At 38.7% G+C, this 22,921-nt stretch overlaps 1 protein-coding gene across 1 annotated transcript in view; it reads right to left on the bottom strand.

Annotated features, from left to right (window-relative positions):
- Positions 1-22,921, bottom strand: part of LOC140369457 (calcium/calmodulin-dependent protein kinase type II subunit gamma-like) — a 103,357-nt gene that overhangs the window by 65,722 nt on the left and 14,714 nt on the right. Inside the window, exon 3 of the mRNA XM_072456805.1 lies at positions 3,754-3,813. Within this exon, the coding sequence (XP_072312906.1) occupies positions 3,754-3,813 (60 nt within the window). The remainder of the gene's footprint in view (positions 1-3,753; positions 3,814-22,921) is intronic.

Below are 22,921 nucleotides of genomic sequence, written 5' to 3' on the forward strand. Positions count from 1 at the left end.
CTCTGGTTCTCTCCGTCAGAGCCTCAGAGCTGTGCAGTGCGGCAAAGGGCGCCGCGGCAACGCAACAACTGCAACGCGACGAGCGCAAACACAACAACTGCAACACATGATAAACACAACAACTGCAACACACGATAAACGCAACAACTGCAACATACGATAAACGCAACAACTGCAACACACTACGAGAGCAAACGCAAAAACTGCAACACACGATAAACGCAACAACTGCAACACACGACGAGCGCAAACGCAACAACTGCAACACACGATAAACGCAACAACTGCAACGCGACGAGCGCAAACGCAACAACTGCAACATACGATAAACGTAACAACTGCAACGCAACAACCGCAACACGACGAGCGCAAACGCAACAACTGCAACACACGATGAGCGCAACAACTGCAACACACAATGAGCGCAACAACTGCAACACACGATGAGCGCAACAACTGCAACACACGATGAGCGCAACAACTGCAACACACGATGAGCGCAAACTTAACAAATGCAACGCAACAACTGCAACACACGAGCGCAAATGCAACAACTGCAACACACGATGAGCGCAAACGTAACAAATGCAACGCAACAATCACAACACGACGAGCGCAAACGCAACAACTCCAACACACGTTGAGCGCAAATGCAACAACCGTAACACGACGAGCGCAAACGCAACAACTGCAACACACGATGAGCGCAAATGCAACAACCGCAACACGACGAGCGCAAACGCAACAACTGCAACACACGATGAGCGCAAATGCAACAACCGCAACACGACGAGCGCAAACGCAACAACTGCAACACACGATGAGCGCAAACGTAACAAATGCAACGCAACAACTGCAACACACGATGAGCGCAAATGTAACAAATGCAACGCAACAACACGACGAGCGCAACGCAACAACTGCAACGCAACAACACGACGAGCGCAACGCAACAACTGCAACACACGATGAGCGCAAACGTAACAACCGCAATTCAAAAAACGACTATTGCAACATTCAATTTACATTGTTCCATTATCTCTAACTTAAAGCTGACGCTAACCGATGCTAAAGCTAACATTGACACCAGATTGAAAATAATCTATAATCGGAACGTTCTTGAATAGTTTCAGAATCGTCTCGACCTAAACCACTGTAAGACCACATGGTCATAACAAAGAAAGTACTAACGTACGTCATGAATATCGGGTTAATCCATAATCCTGATTATTCATGTCACAATGTAATCGTAAAAACTAAAATATCATAGTGACAATTTTAGAAGCAAAATTAAGTATTTTTTGTTCAATCTGGCGCTTAAAAAATAAGACTTAAATGTAAATAATGTTTTTTTAATCTGACTGTTTTTGTCACATTTAACTTGATTTTGTCCATCAGGAAGTTAAATTACGTAAAAAGAAAGAAAATTAAAAAATTTCACTGTTGTTTAGTCAAAATAATTGTGAACAAATTATGTTTTTTCCCACAATAATCACAACACTAACACGTCCTCATAAACCACCATTATCGTGTGTTAAAAATGGCATTCTACCGTCTGTTAAAGAGCATTTTATTAATTACTATCGACGTATTGAGCCTTTTATTTAGTAGTAGTTTTGAAATCAACTTTAGTAACGTCACAAACTGAAAATGTCTAAATTATTTACGTCTTTGAAATTGCAATATAATGTCCTCCACAAACAAACAAACGTGATCATAACCAGCTCGTTTACAGTGACGAGGATAAAGTGAGGAAAGATATTTTAAACTTTTTTTGCATTTAAACATTTAGTTACATATAAACATAAAAGCCATAAAGGTCTGAAGAGCGAGCGAGAGGGCGTACGTGACACAGATCTGACTCGGTCGTACAATTCGGACGTCCAGTTTTATCCCTGACCCGATTTTAAAAGGCATCAAAACCGCAGTAATACGCCTCTGCTTTGGAAATTTCAAAAATGTCCAAAATGCAGCGCTGAAAGAACTACTTAATTCTTGAAAATATAAAAATATTCATTAAATTGAAAAATACATACTGTGTTGTTTACAGTTTTATGTTGTATATTTTTGTCTTGATTGTAATGTTATGTTAATTTTTGTAGTATTTACTTGGCGCAAAAATAAATAAATAAAATAAATAAAATAAATAAAATAAATAAAATAAATAAAATAAATAAAATAAATAAAATAAATAAAATAAATAAAATAAATAAAATAAATAAAATAAATAAAATAAATAAAATAAAGCATTCGCAAGGGAATAATTGAATGGGCAAAATGAAGAGTAGAGGTTTTATTGATGAACTAAATGACTTAACACCTCGTTCCAAAACAGGTGTCGTTTGTAAAGTGTGTATTCCAAATGTAGACATAATTTTAAATTGGAAAAGTGAATATTAATTCCAAAGTGACCAAAAACATGTTACACAAATATATATATAATATGTCCACTTTTGAGGTTATTTTAAGTCATCCAAGTACAATATCACCAAGAAATAGTAATAATCCTAAGCATGCAGTTATAGTTTTAATACATTATTCATTGTTTTATGCTGATTATTTCCCTTATCGTTTCAATAACAGTGGATTGTTCTCAAGCGACATCACTTTGATCAAATATGAGGCTTTTTATGAAGACCATTTGCTAAATAATTTGCCGTTGCCCTTTAACCACGCACTAGTTTTACACAGAAGTGGCACTAAAAGTCACAGCAGCATTTCACGGCATTGTTCGTCCACTCACTCTGTCACACGCCACATTTACACATACTTATACAATATGTTAATGCTTTGTCACGCCAAGGTCCGCTATGATCATTATCTGGACAATACGGACTCTAAAACACATACGAAAACACCTTTTTACAACAAAAACAGCTGCAATATTAAGTCAAAATGTCATTAAAACATAAACAATGTCTGACTTTGCTGAATAGTACACTTTATTACTAAATATTCTCTCTCTAGAAGCCTTCATTCAACATATTTCAGCCTTTATTGAGTTGAGAGTGCGTTTAAAAAGTCTAAAAAGTGAACAATAGAAATGTTGTTAATTGCTTGCCCGGTTGACTATTAAAATATTTGTAATCTGGACAATACTGACTCTAAATCACACAAAAACGCCTTTTTACAACAAAAACAGCTGCGTTATTAAGTCAAAATGTCATTAAAACATAAACAATTTCTGATTTTGATGAATATTACACTTTATTACTAACTATTTTGGTAAAAAGTGTATTTAAAAGTCTCAGTGTAGCAAAGAAATACTGTAATTGTTGATAATAATCATTAGTTGCCACAGTATGGTATAAAACTGTCTTCTATCTATTCAATTCCAGTCAGTTTTATTGTCAAAAATTAGGGATGTGATAAAATAGTGACGCAATATTCAATTTAATGTTACAGTATCAATATCGTGAGTCGCTGTATTGATTTAGGTATATTTTACACATTCTTAGAAATACATTTGACGTATTCACTGTCAGAAATACTGTTGTTAAAATGTATTTGGCATTTCTTTTTTACATTTTTTTTTTATGTTGTTAATGTCAATAGTTTGTTTCTCACCGAAAAATGTAATAATAAAGTAATAAATATTGACGTCTCGTAGAATAGCATATGCATTTGATCAATTATTGTGTGTATTGTTAAATTAATTGTGACTTGATCGTAGCGTGAGCCGTGTGAAGTGTAGAAAAATACTCTTAGGTCTTTCTGTGTCACTTTAAACAGCTTTTACTGTTCAAAACTCACCAATATTGGGATGTTTTAGGAGACGGCAGATCCGCGCTTCTCTCTCCAGCTTTTGATGATCTGTGAAAAGAAACAAGGATTAGAGATTTAGCCAGACATGAAATCAAACGACTCGATCGTCTGCAGCTCGATCCCGGCGAGAGAGAAGGTCGCGTTCGAGGCCGGTCGTTTGCCGTCCTCGTTAGGTCCGTTCTTGTGGTCAAATTCAGGATATTTTCAGTTTTCTGGTTTTAGACTGAAGCGTTTACTCAAAAACAACAAAAACCTGGACAGAGAAAGGTCATGTCGCGTTAGGAAGACCAGTTGCAGTATCTTTTCCCACCCGTTTACCCCTTCCCCCTTTTTATTTGTATCATTTCATTTTTTTGTTTATTTTTTTAATTAATTCTATAGTCATTATTATTATTTCATTTTAATTAAATACAGTTTATTATTACTATCATTATTCATTTATTTTTTATTATATAGTTTATTATTATCATCATTATTTCATTTTATATAATTTTTTGTTGTTGTATTTTCTGTATAACTTGTGTGTCGCTATCGTCATTGTCTCACTAAAAAGAAAAATATAAATAAATACAAATTTAAAAAGAGCAGTTGTCATAAACATTCCGTTCCGATGTCGTTTATCAGCCACAAAACAAGCAACACATCAACCTTTAACCGACTTTTTCAACGCTTTTGATGAAAAAAACGACAATGTATGTTTCCGTCCCTTTTTTCTGTCCATTTTTAACAGCTTTAATCGCACACGTTTCACTCAATATTCAAAATGTGCGTATATTCAAAACAACAATCACAATATAATGCATTTTCCAATTCATCTCCACCTCTAAGCAGGACGTGGTTTGAACATCGAGCTGCTGCGTATGAACTCGATCCCACGATAAAATGAGAAAACATCTTCAACTGTCGAGTGTCATCTTTAAATCTTTAAAAAATCGAGTTACACAACATTAAACTATGACACCGCCGCCGCATTAGCCCTTCGAGGTCTGGCTCTCCCGTCTCGTTAGTCGACTCCGACCTCGTTGCCGGGGTCAGGGGTCGCCGCGGGCCGTCCTTCGCCGACTTTGCCGCCGGCCGAGGCTCCGAGTCGGCCGGCGAAAGGAAAAAATACAAACAGAAGGACGGCGCAGCAGAGGGAGACGGGAAGACGCTGGAGGAAATGTGGAGACGACGGTTTGGAGACGACATGATCAACTCAAAATGTCCAAAAAAGAATAGACAATTTCAGATTTGTATCAATAATAGACTTATTCATAAATATTCTCCATCTAGAAGATTTCAATCACCATAATTCAACCTTTATTTGGTCAAAAATGTATTAAAAAGTGTCAATGTTAAACAGAAATAACTGTTTGACGAATGGAAAACATGATCACGGACTAAAGTTACATCCCTTTGGCTAAATATTGCTAATTACAGCAGTCTGGCCGTTAATTATTGCGCTATTTTACATTTTAACACAATTATTGAAGTTATTTTACGACAAAAACGTTCATGCCTTTGTTTTTTAGACAAAACGGAGACAAAGCTGAGACTAAAATGAGGCAAATTTAGACTGATTTTATTCACAATTTTCTTTATTCAGCCTTTTCTTTTACAGTTCTCATTGTAAAAACACGTTTCTGTCAGATTGTGTCACTGCGAAATACTTAGTTTGTTGTGGAATCAATACTTTTGCGAATTATTATATTATTGTGAGGCACGACGTTTCTACAACTGCACATTTTATTCAGATGTGCACATTGCGATTCGGACATTGTTAAGGCTAAAAGCAACTCATAAACCATAAATCCATCCAAATTATCCTGAAATATTAATAACTTTGACTTAAGACAAGTTGGCGCTTTTAGTAGTTCAACAGATCGTGTAAAAACTACGTAAAAGACCACAATTTCAGAGCTAAAGGCTAACCAACTTAGCTGTAACGGCTCAAATCAAACAATAACGCACAAGACGGTGCTCAAATCAACCAAAATATGGATCAAACCATGTCAAAGTATCAATCCGGACAGTATTATTACAACTGTGAAGCAAATCAAGGTTTGAATGTGATTTTCTGCTTTTGTCGTCATTAGCGCTGAGTAGACGTTAGCGACATTAGCGCAACACCACATTTCTAACCGCAGAGGTTCAACGGCAGCACAGGGGCATCTTCACAGACAGCAGGGGCAGTAGAGAGCAGCTGAAGAGAAAAAAAACAGCAAGAGTACTATGAATATTTTAACTGCCGGGTGTCAAACTTTATACAAAGGCAGCCATGTTGGATTGTCTAACTCGGACAAACTCCAGGTTCTGAAATGTTGTTTCCAGAAGAACTTCCGCAAGTTCTAGTGGGAATTTACATGACAGAACTCGGAAAATCCAACTGGGAACGCGCCATAAGTAGACGCGGCGTTCAATGCTTACGCTACTTACGCTACTTAGCAACACAGCTAATCCGGTATGATTTGAAGGACTCCGGCGCCAGTCTCATGCATTTCCCCTATAGCCGTTAGCATTAGCCCCGCCAAAAACACGCAAGTTGTGAATATTCAAGAGATTGTCAACCGGTACAAACCCATGGAGCACATTTAGGTCATTGCCAAGCGCGCAAACCTTTTGACGCTTTATTTTACGTAATAATTAAGGCCAAGAAGAAAAAAAAATGGTGTGTTTCCGGTTACCCGACCGAGCTGGATTTGTAAATAAAGAAAACCCGATCTTAAACATTTTATCGCATATTTACCGGCCGTACGTTTCGAGAATGTCAAATTGTGAGAGCGAATCCAAAAGCTGTGAGGATCATAAAATATGAAAAATAGGTGTACGTATGCTAACGCTAACACCTTCAGCTACATGACGTATGCTAACGCTAACACCTTCAGCTACATGACGTATGCTAACGCTAACACCTTCAGCTACATGACGTATGCTAACGCTAACACCTTCAGCTACATGACGTATGCTAACGCTAACACCTTCAGCTACATGACGTATGCTAACGCTAACACCTTCAGCTACATGAGGCACAGACAGAACTGTGGTAAGTGTCTGGTATGTTAGCGTAACATCTGAACAGTTATTCAGATAACTATAGCATAAAGAACATGCTAACAAGTTTAGCAAAGCATCAGTTTTACCCCAAATCACTAAATCCACTGAATTCTTCTTCCTCTGTGTCACTTCTAAACAACTCCACAAACTCCAGAGAAAGAGGAAGTGCAGGTTCTTCTTCTGCGTCGCTTAGAGCCTAGAGCGCCCTCTTGTGGTTGTCAGTGCGAAAATAACGAATATCATCACATATAAGTCGCTCTGGAGTATAAGTCGCACCCTGGCCAAAACTATGAAAAAAGGTGCGACTTATAGTCCGAAAACTACGGTAGTTTGACCTGGCACATGTCCAGACCTACGTGTACGCACTAATCCCATGCCGGCCCTGTATAGTTACTGTATTGGATTTCACCCTTGTTGCTCGTCTGTCACTCGGGACACGTGTGAGGATGTGTTCGGGCCCCGGACGGCTCCCGTCTTCTGCGCTCCGGTGTGGGTTACAAAAAACTGGACACACAATAAGGACTCGAGCTGAACCGTGGTCTAATTACACCTCTGACGCAGAACGGAGAGAGAAAGAGAGAGGGAGAGGGGGAGAGGAGGGTAATAATTGTGACTAATCAACTATAAAAGGAAACGTATTATGATTCAAGTACAAAAATATAGCGCAAGAAGCTCATTATAGTTTACATTCTGTTCATTGTCAATCAAATAAAGAAATGAATACCTATTACATGTGGGCACTATATCAAAATGTACATGATATTTTCTTGTTTTGAAGTATATAGTTTATAGTCAAAAAATGCTTCAAAGTGATCATATAAAAATAAAAAAAGTAGAGTTAAAAACATTTAAATAAGGTTATTAACAGCAGCGTTGTGGGCCTTTATTCGTTTAGTTAGTGAATCGGTCGATGCAGTCTAAATTCATTTATTAGTCAACTGTTTAATCATAATCTTAATAATTTTGATTATAAGGATGTATTTGGGAGAGCAGCAGAAAGAAGGCATGAAGTGAGTCATCTGAAGATTTGGGAGTAAATCTCGAGTATAATCTGCCTTTTTTGGGTCTGATTGTAGAAACACTGCGGTGGGCGTGGTCTCAGGTGATGTTTGGGTCAGACTAGAAAAACTGCGGTGGGCGTGGTCTCAGGTGACGTTTGGGTCAGACTGTAGAAACACTGCGGTGGGCGTGGTCTCAGGTGACGTTTGGGTCAGAGTGTAGAAACACTGCGGTGGGCGTGGTCTCAGGTGACGTTTGGGTCAGACTGTAGAAACACTGCGGTGGGCGTGGTCTCAGGTGACGTTTGGGTCAGACTGTAGAAACACTGCGGTGGGCGTGGTCTCAGGTGACGTTTGGGTCAGACTGTAGAAACACTGCGGTGGGCGTGGTCTCAGGTGACGTTTGGGTCAGACTGTAGAAACACTGCGGTGGGCGTGGTCTCAGGTGACGTTTGGGTCAGAGTGTAGAAACACTGCGGTGGGCGTGGTCTCAGGTGACGTTTGGGTCAGACTGTAGAAACACTGTGGTGGGCGTGGTCTCAGGTGACGTTTGGGTCAGACTGTAGAAACACTGCGGTGGGCGTGGTCTCAGGTGGTGTTTGGGTCAGACTGTAGAAACACTGCGGTGGGCGTGGTCTCAGGTGGTGTTTGGGTCAGACTGTAGAAACACTGCAGTGGGCGTGGTCTTAGGTGACGTTTGGGTCAGACTGTAGAAACACTGCGGTGGGTGTGGTCTTGGGTGACGTTTGGGTCAGAGTGTAGAAACACTGCGGTGGGCGTGGTCTCAGGTGACGTTTGGGTCAGAGTGTAGAAATACTGCGGTGGGCGTGGTCTCGGGTGACGTTTGGGTCAGAGTGTAGAAACACTGCGGTGGGCGTGGTCTCAGGTGACGTTTGGGTCAGACTGTAGAAACACTGCGGTGGGCGTGGTCTCAGGTGACGTTTGGGTCAGACAGTAGAAACACTGCGGTGGGCGTGGTCTCAGGTGACGTTTGGGTCAGACTGTAGAAACACTGCGGTGGGCGTGGTCTCAGGTGACGTACAGACTCTCAAAACTCACAAAAATAATTGTTTGACTATTCAAAAAAAAAAAACATATCACTGACTGTTAAAATAATCTAAAAAAATAAAACACACCAATTTGTATAAAATTAAGCTAAACTAGGTATAAAATTAGCCCAAATCAGGTCTAAAATGAACTAAAACCAGGTTTAAAATTAGGCAAAATTAGGTCTAAAATGAGACCAAACCAGGTTTCAAATTAGCCCTAAACCAGGTCTAAAATTAGCCCTAAACCAGGTCTAAAATGAACCCTAAAACAGGTTAAAATGAAGCTAAACTAAGTATAAAATAAAGCTAAACTATGTATAAAATGAGCCGGGTCTAAAAACAATCTAAAAAAACAATCTAAAAAAATAAAACGCACTGATTTGGCTGGCTTTACACTACGTTGGCGCGGTGTTGCTAATTCATTCAGTCTCATCCTTGGCCACGACGGCGAGGGACGAAAGCCGAATACAATTACTCGCTGCCGCTTTCTAATTGGCCCATTGCTGCTTGTAAACAAAGAGGCGGAGTCTACTGTGGGGCTGGCTGCAGGATCCGTCGCAACCGAGTGAGGAACGCACTCTCCACGTGGCCTTGTACCATTTTAAAACGTGTAGCTTCCACAAACACGTTCCACGCACATTTAGCGAGGTGTCTTTTCTGTCCAGCAGGAAGGTCGAGCGCCCGTCTCCCCGGCCGCCGTCTCAAAGCCGACGGGTCAAATCCTCCGCGACAGGTCAAATCCTCCAGCTACAGTGGTCCTGATAAGGCCGAGGTCGAGATCTGGAGATGGGCGCCGTGGCCGACTGCTCCCGACAGGTTTGACCCCGACGGCGTTGAAGGATGAGTCAAAGAAAATGACGAGGAGATGACATTTCCCTACAGGGGGACGATAACGTGCACCTTAACCTTATACGTTGGAGCCAGGATCGTGTCTCGGCGACTTCTGACGGACAGATGAAGGAATCAGAGGAACACATGGTCCCGTTTGTGCCAAAACAAACACGATTTGTGAGAAACAAAAAAACAAAAAACACTGATCTGAGAAACACATTATGTCTTCCGCATTTGAGAGCCGTCTGGTACAAAGAACCGAGCGGCTGTGACAGAGTGGCACTCGCAAAGGACGAGATATCCTGCTTTTTATCGAAAACTCGTTACGTGCGGTTTAGACTTGGACGACAAATATGTTCTGAATTTATGAGTTTCTGGTGTTTGTTTATCAGCTTGTGTCTCGGTCATACACAACGAGAAGGTCAAGGACCAACCAGGTCTAAAATGAGGCCAAACCAGGTCTAAAATGAGCCCAACTAGGTCTAACATGAGCCCAAACTAGGTCTAACATGAGCCCCGAACCAGGTCTAAAATGAGTCTTGAACCAGGTCTAAAATGAGTCTTGAACCAGGTCTAAAATGAGTCTTAAACCAGGTCTAAAATAGGCCCAAACCAGGTCCAAAATGAGTCTTAAACCAGGTCTAAAATGAGCTCAAACCAGGCCTAAAATGAAACTTTAACCTCTACAAAATAAAATGCTTTCTTGCAAATACTTTTGAAACTATGTATATTCACGCTGCAAATTCAATGACTGAAATGGTATTTTCCTCAACAAAGACTAAACTCACCTTGAACCATCCGTACACTACACGCCAATCATCGTTGGAAGGTTTTTTAAACTCAAAGTAACTATTTCCATGACCAGAGGAGGAGAAACAGACAGTAGTACAAGAGCGAGAGAGAGAAACTCTTCTCCTGCTCCTGCATTAATTAATTTGGATCGTGAGAGGAAGAACTTATTACATGTTATTGACCGCGAGGAGCTTTTTCTTAATTGCGCAGAATCAAAAGCGACGTGAAGCGGCCGCGGCAGAGCGAAGTCATCCGCCGCTCCCGCTCGGTTTTGTTTTGGGGTCTCGTTTTTTGGCCCGCGCGTGAAGCCGGTAATGGGAGGAGACACGCCGCTTTTCTTAAACGGCCGCGGCGTATGGGGTCAAGTAAACGCTTCCCGACAAGTGTTATAGAGCGATTATACGGCGGAGAGCGCCGGGGATGCGGTTCTGATTAAGACGCCGTGAAGCAGGTCGTAAACGACTCATAATCATGTTGATTTATGACGACGCTGGGCTGTTTGTTAAAGCAAGTCATGTCTATGTGTACTGTTGAAGTACCGTATTTTCTGTACTATAAGTTGCCCTGGAGTATAAGTTGCACCAGCCAAAAAATGCATAATTGAGAAAAAAAAAAAACATGTATAAGTCGCACTGGAGTATAAGTCACATTTTGGGGGATATTTATTTTATTACATTTGATACATTTAATCTTGAAATGCAATTTAAAATAATAACAGATTAGAGACCATGGTAATAAAGAGTACAATATAATCCTAAAATTCTAGTTCATACATTTGTGAGATACTGATAAATGGATACTGTGTTGTAGAGTGTTGGAGATATGTAAAGTCAGAATATCAAGTGTATCATCTAGAATCAAAACTATTAAAAATGACAGCATAAAAAGGTGATAAGTTTTAAAAAAAAAGATGTCTTATAATATAATGTCCAAAAAAGAGCATAAAGTGATATTTCTGCACGTTTGCGTTTTACTTTACAATCCATTCTGGTTTTGTTCAATAATGTAACCTTAACCTGGACATTTTAGCACATTCCTGATGCAGTGATAAATATTGTCGGACTATAATTTGAGATGGTGCACGAAACACACATAGATTTGTCAGTATCGCCCACTCCTACTGTGAAGCATCGTTTTGTTTCATCCACACACGTTTGAGGCCACTACGCAGCTAAACATCAATGCTAGCAGCTACCGTTTCACCCCACAGTGCACAGAAAGAACATGCAAACTCGACATGCAAACTCGACATGCAAACTCGACACACAAATACTCCACGCAGTAAACGCTTTCTACGATGCGAGAAAGCAAATTAACTTAAGTGTATACAAGAACGTGAACACAACCACACTGAATATATCCTTCAGCTGCCGATCAAACCACCGTTAGCGTCACTACTTCCTGTCCTCCGCCTCGCTGGGGTTTTTTGCAGAATCACGCTACAACAACTTTATAAATACTTAAAGATCCTGCAGTGGAGCGCGAGCTGCGGGTGAATGTCACTGACAACACTTTAAAGACTTCATAAATAAGATGAATACTTCCCCGGCGGACACTCCTGTTGTCTAAGTGAAGTAAGGTATTGATCAAAACAATTAGGTAGTCCTTACTTTATTTTCTATATTGTATTTATTCTTATTTTTTTATATTGTATTTATTCTTTATATTGTATTTATTATTTTTTATATTGGATGTATTATTATTTTATGTGTTATTATTTTTATTATCAGTTATGTTTTAATTATTATTATTATTATATTATTATTTTTTTTTTTTTTTTTAGAGTTTGCAAACTAGATCCAAGGTTTTTTGGACAAAATTCTTAGAAAAATGTCAGCGTAATCCCTCATTAGTCCTTATTATCATTATGATTTTTCTCTTTTTTTTTCTCAATGTTTTAATAAGAGTTAGCATTAGCTGTGAGAAACGTTTAGCCAACGCTCTGCTGTGCACAACCATTTCCGGTAAAAATGGGATTACCGCGTGTTTACGGCCAAACGGTCAAACGGTATCCAAATTAAGGCAAAATTGGTGAAACAATATTTAATTACTCTGATGCAAAACAAACACAAAGCACCAAAGAGAAGAGGATTACAGGCTGGTGAACAAAGCTTTAATAATGACTTTAAAGGCGCATGCTGTTAGCCATTAGCCGTTAGCATCTGCAGCCCTGTCCACTCGATACAACTCACTTTAACCATTTACATTATTCAAGGGCTTCCTCTGAGTGGAAAAGACAAATGCATGACTCAAACCAAAGCGCTTGAAAATGCAACACTGATGAAAAGATAAATTAGTTAAATGATAAGTTAAATGTTTTGTTTTGTGTCGCCGCTGAATGGTACAAAAGCAAAATAAAAAAGCTAAAAACCGCCACTTATAATGCGAAAAAACAAACCCAAGTTTCCAAAAATAGAAGCCCAGCATCACTATAAAGAAGTGGACTTGGCAAATCTGTCTATTATAAAAGTAAAGCTCTGTTCAAACTTATTATTGTAAATCTCATTGCTAATGTCATGTTTCATATATCGTCTTAAGCGGACCATTATTAGTATTGGCAATAGGACTGAATAATGTTTTTAAAGAGCAATAAAGTAATTATTGTAATTTTTTAATTGTTATTATTTTTCTCTTTTTTTTTTCCTCCTTTTTTTTTTTTTAAATCTAGTCAATTTTGCCTCATTTTGGTCCCAATTAAGTTGTTCATTGAGTTTTAACACATTTTCCAACATGATTTTTATTCAAATGTGTCAAAAATTTAAAAAAAATATTGCCATAAATTACTACTTTAAAAATGACAAAAAAAATTACATTACAACATTACATTACAAAAGTACATTTCATACTTCTTTCAAATCAGGCGGATTTAATGAGCAACAGTGACATTTGACGGCTGAAGTGAAGCCACCACATCAGAAAAGTATCAAAATATTGCAAAAAATATGATAAAAAAAATCACAGGATTAAGCGATCCATATTTGAAACCTCTTATTTAACACAATTTGTGGAATATAAATGCCACTTATCGCCTCTCCTGATCTCCAAAAAAGCATTGAATAACTATAGTTACTTCTATATGTTTATGAAAATACCACAACCATAAAATATCATTTGTATTACCAGTCAATGTTCAGTTTGTTTTTAGACTACAGGGGGCGCCATAATCTTCTTTATCAATGAGAAAAACTGTATTCTCTCATTGAATTTAACCACTTATTTCACTTCGTGCCACCCAAACATGAAGCCAAAACCCACCGTGCCCCGCTGCTCTCATCTTTACACTGGCATTCCCTCTCCCATGATGCCTCGCTTCGCCCGTGTCCTTCCCCGTTCACTTCCTGGTCGCCCCCTCCCCCTCTTTGCTCCTCCTCAGATTACCGCCGTGTTTACCAGAGCTTTAGGGACTTACGCGGCCGGCCACGCGTCGGGTCACAGCCGCGCCGCCGGACTAAAAAAGGCACACGCTGGCGACCCGCCGGGGAGTCGGACCCTCCGCGCTGCGGTCAGCGAGAGCGCGGCGGGATTCACTGCCAACGGAGTCACAGTTCAAGAATACAGATGAGCCAAGAACAGATTGTAATCGTGAGCAGTTCTGAGGCTAAATTAAGTCATTTCAGTTCAATGTGTACTGGAAAAAAACGTATATTTAAAGTGCTTTTTTGGCTTGAATCGACAAATCATGACTAGAAGACTACAAAAAATAATCATAGTCTCATTATTATATGGAATAGACTCGAAAATTCATATGAAAAAAATGTTTTGAACAAATACAGTGCCGTTTTTAAATCAAAATGTCTAAAAAAGAACAAACACTTTCTCATTTTCATCAATAATACCACATAATACACATAAATATTCTCTCTCAAGACACCTTCAGTCACCGTATTTCAATCTTTATTTGCTTAAAAATGCATTTTAAAAAACTCCAATAATAAATAAACGTTTAAAAAAAGTAAATAAAAGTGAATAACTGTAAAAGTCCAGTACAGAAGACTAAATGTCCCTCCATTAGGTCTAATTCTGTCACTTAATTAGTTTACAAGTCGACCTGAACGCTTGAACAACAAACGAATGATGCAAAACGCGCTGCAGGAAGCGGGAGGGGCTCGGTACTCGCTAAAAACTTGTAAAACGGGCCAAACGTTTCACCGGACGAGTGGAGGACGGCGAGCCAACTCTCGCAGCTTGGACAAGAGCCAGTTACACGCGCAAGCGGCGATGAAGGGCCTTGAACCCGCTAAATAAACTCGCTGTGGAATTGGCAAAATCCGGCCATAAATCTGACTCGAGATGCACTGACGAGACAAGACGGATCACAATTCATTCCCAAATGTCCAGCTAATTCACTTCACCTGGTTTAGGGCTCATTTTAGACCTCATTTAGGGCACATTTTAGACCTGGTTTGGGGGTCATTTTAGACCTGGTTTAGGGCTCATTTTAGACCTGGTTTAGGCTCCTTTCAGATCTGGATTAGGGCTCATTTTAGACCTGGTTTGGGGCTCATTTTAGACCTGGTTTGGGGCTCATTTTAGACCTGGTTTAGGGCTCATTGTAGACCTGGTTTGGGGCTCATTTTAGACCTGGTTTGGGGCTCATTTTAGACCTGGTTTGGGGCTCATTGTAGACCTGGTTTGGGGCTCATTTTAGACCTGGTTTGGGGCTCATTTTAGACCTGGTTATGGGCTCATTTTAGACTTGGTTTAGGCTCATTGTAGACCTGGTTTAGGCTCATTTTAGACCTGGTTTAGGGCTCATTTTAGACCTGGTTAAGGGCTCATTTTACACTTGGTTTAGGCTCATTGTAGACCTGGTTTAGGGCTCATTTTAGACCTGGTTTAGGCTCATTTTAGACCTGGTTTAGGGCTCATTTTAGACCTGGTTTAGGCTCATTGTAGACTTGGTTTAGGCTCATTTTAGACCTGGTTTGGGGCTCATTTCTGACCTGGGTAAGACCTGATATAGTCAGTTGGGCTTTACTATTAAAACCAGCGCAAGGAAACAAATGGTAGAAACAAAACAAAAAAATTGTACTAACTTAACATCTAGAATCTGTAAGAAAAACTCGGCTGTACATTTGTGATGTGTTGTGTAACGCAGCTTTAGTCCCAATGCAGCGTTCAAGTGTTTACACATCGGATTACTTACTTACTATAAAACCCTATTATTTTAATGTGCATGTTGTCTGTCTGTGGCCCCTTGGCTGCAGGGATGGAACAAAATGAAAAAAATAACTACTGCATTACACCACACACACTCGAACACACACACACGAAGCTAGCACGTCCATATTAGCATTAGCCGCTGCGCTCTCGCACACAAACGCCACAAACACTACGGCGAGCAGAGACAACGCGTCGATGGGATCCGCGGCGTCTTAGGGCTTGACGAGATACATTTAGCGTAAGTGGATTAGCCTCAATATACAACCAATCCCCCTGCGCACAAAGACGAGGTAGGAGCTACGGCAGGCAGGCAAGTTTTTTTTTAATTATCATCATCATCATCATCATCATCATCATCATCATCATTATTATAATAATAATAATAATAATAATTATAATTATAATAATAATTATTATTATTATTATTATTATTAGGCCCGAGCGCCACAAGCTGGCGAGAGGCCTATTAATCTCGTAAGGCCGTGCGAAGCACGGCTGCGAAAGTGCGCATGTAGTGCGCACGAAATCGAGCGCGAAGCGCTCGCCCACTTCCAAACACTCACTAACGCACTCCTTCACTCATGCACGCCCCGTGTATACTAATTAGTAGTAGGAAAATGGAACATTACCGCTGTAAACGGGCGAAGCCCATGCAAAAGTGCGCACTAAACGAGCACTTTACATTGGGATGACGACCGCTTTGCGGTCGCCATCCACATAAAGCACTCATTTGCGCTAAGTAGCTCACGAATACGTTCCCCATCTCTTGCATGTTCCGTGCATATAAGCATGTAATGCAAAAATTGAACATTATTACTGTATAGAGGGCCAAAAACACAAAGTGGGCGGAGCCCACTCAAAATTAACGAAAGTACCCGTCAGTGACCAGGGACCCACACCATGAGGTAGGAAAGCGCTTGCGTTTTCCGAAAATGTATAGTTTATGATATTTGAAAAATGGGAAACATTGTTTTCGCATCGGAATATTTTACTTTCTTTCTTCTTTCTTTCTTCTCGGGACCAACCCCCCTTTTTTTCACCCAGTGAACATTGACGAAAAGTCACAAAAATTTGCACACCTCTAAAAATCGTGCCTCTCTAGATTCTGGCTATTTCCCTTTTCTAAAATAAAATAAATTGGCGCGTCAGCGCCCCCCAAATGTACCAAAAATGCATTGAGAGATAGGAAATGACCCAAAAAAAATCTGATCGTAGAATCATGAAATTTGGCGCAGAGGTAGATGGTGACAAGAAAAGTAAAAAATATTATTACGGCAACGCCGTCCACCCAACCAAATGTCTGCCATATTGGTTCAAAAATGGCTAAACATGACTCGGGAGTTTTTCCAAACGTCGTACTTTTACGTACTCCTCCCAGGGCGTTGGCTCTAAAAAGCTGAAATTTGATGAAAATGCTACTGAGGAGTGGGACATCAAAAGTTATTCAAATTACATTGATACCTGTCACGGTCTCTGTGCGGCGAAGCTGCAAACTTTAGCTAGAATTTCAGAAATCTCCCAAATTTAACATTTCTGCCGTTTGCGCAGATGAAGTCCGAATTGCGTCAAATTAGAATCAGTTGTTAAACTCTATTTTATGAAATTTGACACACAACTCAATTTTGGCCCCATCAAAAAAGTCAATGAGACCCATGTCATAATTGTTATGGTTTTGCCGTAGGGATGACCAAAACCTCCCATGTTATTCCAATGGGGAAATCGCCAGAACATGTTTACACTTTAGACTTTCACAAACTCCTCTTAGGGCGTTAGCCCTATTAACCTGAAATTTGGTGAGACTCATCTTCAGGGGTGGACCATCAAAAGTTATTCACATTTTTATTCAAAGAGTCACGGTGTCTGTGCGGCAAAGCCGCACATTTTGCCAAGAATTCAAAATAAAATTGCTTTTTGATGGTAAAACAAAGGGGAGAAGATGTGACAGTGTCACAGATTCAGCAGTAGGCGTAATAAAAGGACAATTGGGGCGCGTTAGCGCCCCCTCCTCTTGCGGCGTGGCGGCGGCGTGGCGAGGGCCGATCATTGCCGCTTGCGGCTATATTTATGTTTATTATTGTGTTTATTATTGTGTGTCGTATCATTATTATTATTATTATTTTATTATTAGTATTATTATTTTTCTTATTATTTTATTATTGTGTTTATTATTGTGTTTATTATTGTGTTTATTATTGTGTGTTTTCTTATTATTTTATTATTATTAGTATTATTATGTTCATCACTATTTTTATTATTGTTTATTATTATTTGTATTATTATTATTATTATTATTATTATTATTATTATTATTATTATAATTATTATGTTTATTATTATTTTTATTTGTTGCCAACTAAAGGTCACAAAAATTACAAATTGTAATTGTAATTAGGGCTGGAAATCACAGGGTCACTCACGATTCGGCGATAATCAATATATATTGCTCATGATAATCTACGATGTATCACTATTTTTTTACATTTTGACAACGTTTTTCTGTGTCACATCGCGACCTGCTCAAACTCTCGAGGAAACACGCCCCTTTTAATCATCAAAAAGGTCAAAATGTCAAAAATGAGCGTAAACTAGTTTCCCTTCTTTGAACGAGCGTCAAAATTGTAGCGCGGTCACAAAATCGAGCGGGAAATTGTACCAAAAATGACTCATGTTGATGTATCGATACAGCGGCCCGCGATATCGATACCGTGTCACGATATATGGATATTTCGATATTTTGGCACGCTCCAGATGGCAATGATGACGACAACACTGCCAAAGCACAACACTGTAGTAATCCTTCAATAATCTGAGGTAGACTGACCGAAGCGTGACTGCCAACCTGTGCCAATCTGTGCCAATCTGTGCCAACCATCCTCATTCAAGTCAGGTCTGGACTGGTTTTGTCCGGGTTTTTGTCGCGGCGGTGTGATAAGTCCACGCCCACTGGCGCCACATTCTTGCATAGCTTCGAGCTAGCGCGGCGTCCCACTGCCACACAAATATTGAAATAAGCCTCACGCAATCGACAAATTATCCAATATTATTACGTATAAAGCCGAATAAACCCGTAGTTAAGCCCTAAACAAGCACGTTCTGAAATGCGTGCAAAGCGTGTGTTGGTTTTTGCAGTGAATATTTCAAACTTCTACAAATTGTTAACGTACAACATAAACTGATATTATCTTTCTTTAAATACATTTTCCTTTCCCCCCCACAATTTTTTCAAATTAAGGAAAATTACAAAAAATAAAGACAACCAGAGAATTAATAATATTAATAATAATAACTAAATAATAATAATAAAAAATATATCTAAAAAAAATATACAAATATTATCTAAATAATATCTAAATAATAATAAAAATGATCAAATCTAAAAAATACAAATAATGATAATAATAATAATAAAAATAAGAACATCTGAATAATAATATCTAAATAATGGTAAAAAATAATAAAATATAAATAATAATCATATTTAAATAATCATAATAACAAAGTGAATAATAATAATGACACAATATGATAAATCCAATAATATTACGGCACAACATACAAGTCTCATCTCAGTTTCAAATTAAGTCTGAATATATATATATATATTTTTCCCATAAAGTCTAATGTCTGTTCCAGCGTCAGTCCCGTGAACACATTTTCAAACATCACAAAGTCCAATGCCGCCGTTTGTCCCAAAAATTTGCAATTACCTTTCCCAAAACCGCTCAGTCCTCCGGGTCAGACGGGCACGCAGCGATTTGTCGGATATGAAAAGCAATTAAGCGAGCGAGAGAGCGAGAGATCCGGGCGTTCGGAGACGTCACCGGAGCGGCTCTGGAGGGGGGGCGGGGCGAGTGGGCGGGCGGGCGGGCGCCGAACACAGCACGCGGGACGGATGGCGACGGCAGAGGAAACGTAGCACAATAACGCCAATGAGAAAAACAACAACAGTAGAAAATGTAGTAAGAAAGTGTATTTTCATCGTCTCTCAACACTCCATTGCATCGCCGAGCTGCTGTGGTCCATTTTAAATACTAATAATTAGGTTAAAACAATTAGTTGATGATTGAAAATGTGGCCTTCTAAGCGACGTCGATCGATTAATAGACCTGGCCCGCGTCGTGCATATTAATGAGGCCGCATTGATGCGGGATTCAAGTTGATTTCGATGTCAATACTGGGCCGAGCTTTCACTGCGAGTCAGTCAGTATCATTTTATTTATCGATTTATTTGATGGGCGCGGTGAATATTAATGAACGTGTGTAGATTACTGAGTAAATATGACAGATTATTGCAAAGATCCTCAAAGAATTTAATAGTAATCCAGTTTCAATACCAGAACGTGTCCGTAGTGGCTCAAAATTAACAGTGACAGACACATTTTAATGGTTTTAATGTTGTAAAATGAAAAAAAAGTCAAAGAAAAATCGCAGGAAATCGTTCTCGCCGTGAGTATCGGGATGTATCGTGAAATATCGTATCGCGACATGTGAACCGTGATGCGTATCGTGTCAGATGAAGGATTGATTCCAATACAAAACTATCAATACTTCCATTTTGATAAATATGTTTTGTTAACATTTTAGTTTATCTGCACATTTATCCCACGTTTAGATCAGTTCAAACCGCTTTCATTCGCCAAAATAAAATGACTTTCAATGAATTTTAATACAAAACTAAATGGTAAACTGGTATCTCTGTACCAAAATTCATTGGTATCACACATCAGTAATTTCGGGTTCCATAAATCGGTGATTCCCTCGATTTATCGGTCCGATATTTTTTCAGAAGCCTTTTTTTTTTCATTTGTAATAGAAAAAAATAGCAAGGAAGTTAAAGAGGTGGCTGTACATTTACACACACATTTACAAAGTAGTCATATTATTTATGTGCAATACTGACAATCATGTGCAATACTGTCATATTCATACACAATACTGTCATATTCATACACAATACTGTCATATTCATACACAATAATGTCATATTCATACGCAATACTGTCATATTCATACACAATAATGTCATATTCATACGCAATACTGTCATATTCATACACAATACTGCCATATTCATACGCAATACTGTCATATTCATACACAATACTGTCATATTCATACACAATACTGTCATATTCATACACAATAATGTCATATTCATACGCAATACTGTCATATTCATACACAATACTGCCATATTCATACGCAATACTGTCATATTCATACACAATACTGTCATATTCATACACAATACTGCCATATTCATACGCAATACTGTCATATTCATACACAATAATGTCATATTCATACACAACGTCATATTCATGTGCATATAACTGATAAATAAGAGTGTTTACTTTTGCCACTATTATTATTATTTTTGTCTTATGTTATTTTTTTCTTTCTATTCCTTATTAAGACTATAAGAGGTTTCGTCTATAAAAGTTTTGTCTAAGAATTTCTGTTCTGTCTAAGAATTTCTGTTCTGTTCTGTTCTTTTACTTTTGTATCTACTGCGTTGCAACACCAAAATTTCCCCATTGTGTGGACAAATAAAGGCTATCTTATCGTATTATCTTATTATAACAGCGACAAATACACGGTTATTTTTACAGATCGAAAGATGGAATATCTATATAAATAGATAAATATAGATTATTGGCCTCAACAGCAGAAATCCATATCGGAGCATCCCATATACATAACTGAGCCAAACAATCATCAATAAAACACCGACACACACACTCGACGCTGCCTGTTCATTTCAATTACTCTCCAACTTGTGACATCATCGTCGCGGTCGTCCAATGAGGCGCGGCGTTGGAATTCAGATCAATTCTTGGTGCGATGACGCCACAGACGAGCCATCGAGTTTATAAAGGGAGTAATTAAACGGATAAAAGTCTCAATGATTGAATAAACGAGATGGGACCGCCCAGAGTCGCACTGTGGTACGTGCGGGCTCGGTCCTCGTGGAAAACGTATGAAATTGTGATTTTTCTGACAAGTTTTATGATTAGATTGGATTTGCGTTTTAAAATTGTCAGAAAATAATCAATACTCCAGTCGATCCAATAGAAATGTGTCAGAATGTGTTAGTTGATGTTATTAATTATCAGACAAATGTGAAATTTCTGTACAAATTTATCACAAAAGTGCAGAAATATCACCTTATGCTCTCGTTTGGAAGTTTACGACACAACTTTTTTCATTTTAAAATTTGCTCTTTTGTTGCATTTTGTACCATAACATTCAACTCGATATTCAAATTATCAAAATTTTGATATACTGCCCACTACGAGTTATTGATACTGACAAAGAGTTCTTGGGGACTACAAATTTTGACCTTTTCACAATAGTTTTAGCTCGTTTTGTATCTGAACTAGTACAAGACCACATGATGACTGAATGATTAAAAAAAAACACAATTATTATGCGTTGAAAATTCTTTCTTTTACCGTTTTATAAAGTATCGTGAAAGAGTTTGAATTGTTAGCATCGCAGCACGACAACACTTGTAGCACGTTGCTGATACTAATGGTTTATATATTCTAATATCTAATTTTCTGACATATTTTCTCAGCTTCACGTGTGTTGGATTTGTGCCATTTTGGGGGAAATAAAAACAAAAAAATTCATTGTCAAACTTCTGTCCAGCCCAAGGTTAGCTCGAAGATTATTGCGACCCTGCTTCCTCATAGTTTGCTCTGTGGCTAACGCTAACTCTATGCTAATGCTAACGGTACCGGCTGTTTGAATGCAGTTCTGTTTACAAACACGGGAAGGGTCTATACATTTCAGAACGCGTTTATAGAAGTCTAAATTATTATTATACTATATTTGGGGTTCCACGGAACACCAAATGGACTAAATGAAGCTAAACTAGGTCTAAAATGAAGCTAAAAAAGGTCTAAACTGAAGCTAAACTAGGTCTAAATTGAACCTAAACGTGGTCAAAAATGAAGCTGAATGTGGTCAAAAATGAAGCTAAACGTGGTCAAAAATGAAGCTAAACTCGGTCTAAAATGAAGCTAAACTAGGTCTAAAATTAAGCTAAATTAGGTCTAAAATTAAGCTAAACGTGGACTAAAATTAAGCTAAACGTGGTCTAAATTGAAGCTAAACGTGGTCTAAAATTAAGCTAAAAAAGGTCTAAATTGAAGCTAAACTAGGTCTAAAATTGACCTAAAACATGGATAGGATAGTTCTAAATCAGGGGTGTTTAAATGATGGCCCAGGGAACATTAAAATAATTGTTCCAAGCTTCATTAAAAGGTGTGGAGCCTCAAATGC

Source organism: Eucyclogobius newberryi, unplaced genomic scaffold (genome assembly GCF_026437365.1).
Source record: "Eucyclogobius newberryi isolate DKJ021-1_F unplaced genomic scaffold, fEucNew1.0.hap1 SCAF_20, whole genome shotgun sequence".
NCBI classification, from domain to species: domain Eukaryota; kingdom Metazoa; phylum Chordata; class Actinopteri; order Gobiiformes; family Gobiidae; genus Eucyclogobius; species Eucyclogobius newberryi.